General features: G+C 41.5%; 1 gene segment (V, D, J or C); it reads right to left on the reverse strand.

Annotated features, from left to right (window-relative positions):
* Positions 1–897: 897 nt before the first annotated feature.
* Positions 898–1,560, reverse strand: LOC122116679. The segment is given in 2 exon segments: positions 898–1,199; positions 1,321–1,560. Coding segments are annotated over 2 exon segments (303 nt in total).
* Positions 1,561–6,880: the final 5,320 nt, after the last annotated feature.

Below are 6,880 nucleotides of genomic sequence, written 5' to 3' on the forward strand. Positions count from 1 at the left end.
TACTACTTAATTATTATTATTATAGCATCATCATCACCATCATCATCATCATAATTTAGGTGGGTCTTTGGACAATTTGCTTTGGGATCCCTACCTATATCACTCAACATGATGTCTAGTACCATTCATTTTTCAGCATATTATAGATTTCCTTCCCCTCTGTTCTTGCCCCTGATCTAGGGAATTACCAGCCTCAGGATTTTACTAAAATACCTTCTTTGTCCATCATAGTCCTTGAACCCTGAGCTATTTTGCTCAAGGTTAGCACTCTACCACATTGAGCCCCAGCTCCACTTCTGGTTTTCTGGTAGTTAACTGGAAATAAGTGTCTCAAAGACTTTCCTGCCCAAGCTGGCTTTGAACTGAGATGCTTAGATCTCAGCTTCATAAGTAGTTAGGATTGAGCCACCAGTACCCAGTATGAGGCACCAGTACTCAGCAATACCTCATTTTAAAGAGTGAACTGAGGAGTGCTAATATGTTAAGACAAAGTCAAGCTGAGCCTTCATCTCAGACTTAGAAGGGAAAACACTATGCAAGTCAGGAAGTGCTTGCAGCAGTTTAAGAGGAGGAAAGAGAAGGCAAACGTCTCTCTTGTGACCAAGTGGAAATCATATCCACCTGAATACCAAATCACAGATGCTCTGAAATACAGACTTGTGTTATTTATAAGACAACAGAAACCTTGTCTGGTTGGTGCCCCTGAGGCTGAGAAGGAAGAAAGAATAAATTGAGAGGATTGTCACTGACCACCTGGACCAAACCCCCACTGAATTTCAGAGCCTTGTTCTAGCTGAGAAGCACTATCTGCAGGCAGAGGCCCCAGGAGGAGCAGCTGGGGCAGCCCAGCCTTTCACTTCTGCTTCCGCTGGAGGTTTATGTTATCGCTTGTATCACTGTGGGAGGGTACCTACTACCTTGTTGACAGTAATAAGTTGCAAAGTCTTCAGGCTAAAGGCTGCTGATGGTGAGAGTGTACTCTTCCCCAGATACACTGCCACTGAATCTGGATGGGACCCCGGTTTGCAAGCTGTTTGCCCAATAAATCAAAAGTTTAGGACCTTTCCTTGGTTTCTGCTGATACCAATGTAAATTAGTACCAATGCCCTGACTGGCTCTGCAAGTGATGGAGACTCTGTCTCCTACTGACGCGGACAAGTAGGATGGAGACTGAGTCATTAGGATGTCACATCTGGAACCTGATATTGGAAACAAAAGACAAATATCAACACAATTAATTTTGCTCTGAGACCGTTCATGAAGAATGAGGCAACACTGTTAACACTGGGCTGAGTAAATTCCTAGCATCTCCTTGCTTACCTGGGAGCCAGAGCAGCAGGAGCCCCAGGAGCTGAGCAGGGGCCTTCATGTCCATGCTGTATGCTGACTGCAACTGACTCCTGCACAGAGTGTGAGCAGACTATAAAGAAATTCTTGGCGCAGTAGACTGTGCTCTAGGCACATGCAAATCCTCAAGCAGTGGGCAGAGCTGCAGGCCTGGCCCAGATGCAGGCTGGCTGAAAGGCCTGTCAAAGCCCAGAACTAAAGTCACCAGGGGTGGAGTCTCTAGAGACCTGCACAGAACAAATTTGTCTTCAGAAAATGTTTTTAAAGGAGGGTGTGACAATGATCAATAGAAAATGGACTCATTACCTTACTCATGTAACTGTAACTCCTCTGTACAATAGCTTTACAATAAAATATATATTAAAAGAAAATGAAGGGACAGTGTTACTGGAAAAGAAGGGGACCTTTGTGGAACGGTGGCCCTTAGTCTCCATCCCCCTGCCCCACTCCAGACAACTTCTTTTTTCTTACTGAAGAAACAACCACTGACCTCCCCATTGACTCATCCGATACCAGTTCCCAATGTATCTAGCTCTTTGTTCTTTGTGAGCATTAAACCTGACTCCTGATGGCAATGAGTCTGAAGCTTCCTCTCTCCACCTAGTGGAGGAGCCTGACCCATCCTGAAGGCCTGGCTCAACTCCCTAACTCCACCTCTGAAATAGGTTAAGATCTCTCCTGCCCTAAACCTCGATTTTAACTGCTTGTACAAGGATGTCTGTCATATTAGTGAAGTGAAACATTTTTAAATGTTAAATAAACTTTAGTGCCTGTAAAAAAATTAAGGAAAGAAAAGAAAATGAAAATCTATGCATTTATACAAAAAGAAGAAAATATTTTTCCTTGGAAACCTAAGGCAGATTGACTCTATTGTTCTCCACTGCTCTTTTTTTTAAAGTGCATTTTAATTTTGACATAATCCATGCTATGTTTTTTTTTCTTTTTTTCTTCTTTTTCCCCGGTTGGTTGTGGGGCCTGAACTCTGGGCCTGGGAACTGTCCCTCAGCTCTTCAGCTCAAGGCAAGCACTCTACCACTTGAGCCACAGCACCACATTTGTTGCTGGGGAATTGAACCCAGGACCTCATGCATACAAGGCAAGCACTCTACCACGGAGCCACCCTCCCAGGCCCATGCTATGGTTTTCATGACAGCTTTTTATATAATTTAGTCACTCAGAAAAAAATTAAACAGTTTTACAATAAAAATATAGAAGACTGCTGCTTTGTTAGTAGATATTATGATGCCAGATTCCCAGAGTTTTCACTGTTTCCCTGTCCTATTCCAAAGAATAATCATAATCAGTATTACCCAGAAATTGATACGTGATAACACCAATCATAGGTAGGTAGGTAGTTGGCTAGGTAGAAGTAGACAGATAGAAATGTACATATGTAGGGAAGTAGAAAAAAGAAAAAAATAGAAATTTAAGGAAAGAATAAAAGCAAGGAAGCAAGGAAGGAAAGAAAATCCAGAAAGCTGCCTAGGTAGCTAGGTGGCTTAAATTTTACTTTAAAAATACTATGCAAAAACAAAATTGATGCAATAAAAAATCATGATCTGCAAAGTATAGACCATCCCCTGGTCTTTGCATTGGTGCCCTGCACACTCCTGATAAATGATTGTTTTTCTGCTCTGGTAAATGCTCTTTCCCAATGCCTCCCTCCAGGACAGTTCATATAAGCTCCCCTAACCACCCCCAGCTTCTACTAAGGAAAGAATTTGATGCTATTTCTACCTTAGTGAGCATTACACATTTCTACACCAGACATTTCCTAAGCTTTTGGGTGTCATATATGTCCTATCTTTATTATCTGAACCTGAGGCCCCTCAGAAGCTGAGGTGTTCTCTAAATCATGGACTCATATCTACTTCAGTGTACTCCATTTCACACATCTGTGTGTTCGTACATCATCCATTTTGTCTACTGTCTAAGTGAAGGTGTCTACTAAGTGATAGTGTTTTTAATGACTGAGTTTAGGGATCATGACTCAAATAAGCACGGAAAGGGTAAAATGCAACATGCCCAAGGATGAGGACTAGGAACTGGAATTAAAAATATAGAGTGGACATCTTCATACAGTGAGGACAAAGACCGCAGACTGTGAAGTTAGAGTAAGTGCGGAGGTCTTCACACATGAGGATCAATCCATACTACACCTAAGCAAGAACATAAAGTGAGTGGCCTTTGTGAAAACTTTTGTTTACAATGGGCTGAAAACTCTGTGACAATGCATTAAATGGGAGAAGCCTAAGAAAAAGAAACATTTGTGTTAGGTGTACTCTTAAAGGTAGCTGTGATACAAAACAATGTGTGTTTGCACTTCCATCCTTTTTCATGACATAAGAGCCTATAAATCCCTTGGAACTTTGGGGAGGGGAAAGAGGAGAAAGGATAGAGAAAGAGAGAGAGAGAGAGAGAGAGAGAGAGAGAGAGAGAGAGAGAGAGAGAGAGAGAGAGAGAGACAGAGAGAGAGAGACAGAGACAGAGAGAGAGACAGAGACAGACAGAGACAGACAGACAGAGACAGAGAGAGAGAAGCCCAAGTCTGGATTTGAATAAACCCTAAAATCCAATGATCTTTGTTATACGGTGCTCATATATTACATGCCACCCTCTGTAAAACTTCTCTCCATGATGTGAAGCACAGGTAATTTCCAATGTGGATAGATAACCACTCAGAAGATGGAGATCTGAGGATCAAAGTGCAATGCCAGCTCAGACAGAAACCTCTGTGAGACTCTTACCTCCAATTAACCACCAAAAGACAGCAGTAGAAATGTGGCTCAAGCACTACAGCTCAGGGACAGCATCCAGGCCTTAAGTTCAAAGGCCTGGACAGCACAGAAAAAGGGGTAAGAATATCCAAAGACCAAGTTAGGAGCAGCCGGAACAGTCTTCAATATCATTAAATATGTCTGTCAATATCATTAAATTGAATGCTCTATGAGATCTTTGATTTTCTTTTATGTGCTCAAGATTTCAGGGTTGGTGATAGTCCCTGATACTATTAGTTTATAACAGTAATTTCTTTGTGTTTGGGGTAGGAGTAAATGAACAACTGCCCAATAGTTTTAGATCTGTAGCTGTTTTACTTATTACCATCAGGTGGGGCTGTGGAGCCTTCAATGTGTCAATGACAGAGATGTGGGAGCACTTGACATGGGAGAGGAGAGACTGGCTGACCTGAGGAGCAGTGATAAAGCTCCTGAACATGTGGTGGGGATTCATAGTCTGCAATAATGCTTGAGCTGATGAAGATGTCACAAGCCTGCTTGATGTCTGGAGCTGCTTGTTTACTTAATAAAAGGAATTCAAACATGGATTTATGTAGGGAACTCTGGAGCTGAGCTGCGAGGCCTGGAAAGGGTTAACAAATTGGAAAGCCAGGGGCTGGGAAGGTGGCTCAGTGGTAGAGTGCTTGCCTTGCATGCAAGAGGCTCTGGGTTCGATTCCTCAGCACCACATAAGCACAAAGAAAAAGCCGGAAGTGGCACTGTGGCTCAAGTGGTAGAGCGCTCATCTTGAGCTGAAGAGCTGAGGGACAGTGCCCAGGCCCAGAGTTCAAGGCCCCACAACTGGACTCCCTCCCCCCCAAAAAAAAGAAATTGGAAAGCCATCTCAACAGTAACCAGAAGGCTGAAAGCTGGGCCCTGGAAATATCAAATAGTCAAGGCAAAACAGAGGTTCAAGTTTCTACCCTGTGGCTGAGTGTGCATCCAAAGTTTAAGGCCTTGGAGGTAAGATAAAAGTCTATGCTATTGTTGGAATGCTTATTGCTTCCCTCAGCTTCATAAGATAAGGGACTCCATTATCACTTGTATGCAAATTATCCATAGTGGTTATAACTTCAAAGATATTCATACCCTAGTATCAATACTGAACTAAATTAAAATATTTGTTACTGAGATCTCAGCTCTGGATCCCCTGCTCTCTCCTTTTGTAGTTTCTCTCTTTTCTCTTTCATTGGCCAGGTATCCTGTCATCTTGGTGATCCTGGTTGTGGTTAGCAACAAGTGGCACCCAACATGGGGCTTGAATAACAAGTGAAATCAAGGTTTTGGAAGAGTCAACAGAAGAACCCTCAGGAGCTCCTGCACTAGCACCACACTTCAGGATTGTCAGGGTAATAATGGGGCAAGCTAGAAGCAAAAGGGCTGAGTATTTTAAGTCAACAAAGATGCTGCTGGTAGCCTCAGGAGCAAAAGTAAAGAGAAAAGACTGAGGACTTAGCCTTTTATGTCAAGAAATATAGTCATCGGTTGCCTCCACAAGGAATGCTTCAAATTTGGTGATGGAAGGAGGTTGTGAGGCCATTTGAAATGGCTCATAACCAGGGGAAAATAATCCCATTGGGAAGGAAGGGATGGTAGAGGAAAAACAAAGGAGGAGATAACAATGCTTGATAGGAAACGTACTTATTACCTTGCTCATATAACTGTACCCTCTGTACAGTATTTTACAATAAAAAAACATAAAAACTGATTTTTATGCAATAATTACAATGATGTTTCAGCCTTTTCAAACTCCTCCACAATCAGAGTGTAGGTCTGTATTGGAAGCTCTTATGTAGAAAAAGGAAACCTGCTTGAAGCCTAACAAGTATTTGTAATTCAAAATGTCCTGGAATGAGGAAGCCCATAGCCAAACCTTTAGAAAAAAGCATGTCTAGCCCCCATACAAATTGGGGCTGCCCCACTTAGGAGGAAGCGAGCTTGGCTGAACATGGCTCAACAGTTACAGTATGATGATCAAGCTATTAATCAGGAACACAGGGCAAGAGAAAAGATAACACAGCCAGGATAAGTGACTATCTCTTCAGTAGAAATCAGGCATGGAGGCCCAGCACCTTATGTTATTTTATAGCCAGGTTGAGACAATCTTCATAAAACTGTACAACAAGCTGAGTTAATAGAATTACTTCTCCAAATGCTTGCCTTTGATAATACTAATTCAGAGTGTCAGAATGCTTGGACCTAATCAGGGCCACAAATGCCAACCTTGCAGATTAAAAGGAATTGTTCAGAATATAAAAACTCCAAACAAATTCAGATCCTTGTATAAGTTAAATAAACTTCTTGGTATAGGATGGAGGTTGACAGACCCTTCTATAGATTTCTATTGCATTCTTAAAATAAGGCCATGTGCCTTTCTTTCTCTATTTCTCTTTCCAGGTCCTGGAGACTGAAGCCCATCTAGGAAATATTTAAAAATCAATATGTGTGCTAATGTGTATTGGAATGTGTTCTGTGCTATCTAAGTCTTGATCAGCTGTATACAAATGCTATTGTTAACAGGAGTTTTGTGTTTTGCATTTTGTCTCATAGTTTCTTTGGTGTGGACTGTTTTTCTAACACTGACCACGTTATATCATATTGGGCAAAATAATATCATTTTGTATGTGAAATTTATGGCCTATTTTCAATTATAAAACTTAAGTTGCCTTAAACCTTTGTGCACAAGTGTGTATATATGTTTGAACATGTTCAAAATAATCTGATATTTTAATATCAGATAGTATTAGACAATTACT

This window comes from Dipodomys spectabilis, unplaced genomic scaffold, assembly GCF_019054845.1.
Source record: "Dipodomys spectabilis isolate Male_0828 unplaced genomic scaffold, ASM1905484v1 ptg000137l, whole genome shotgun sequence".
NCBI classification, from domain to species: Eukaryota; Metazoa; Chordata; class Mammalia; order Rodentia; family Heteromyidae; genus Dipodomys; species Dipodomys spectabilis.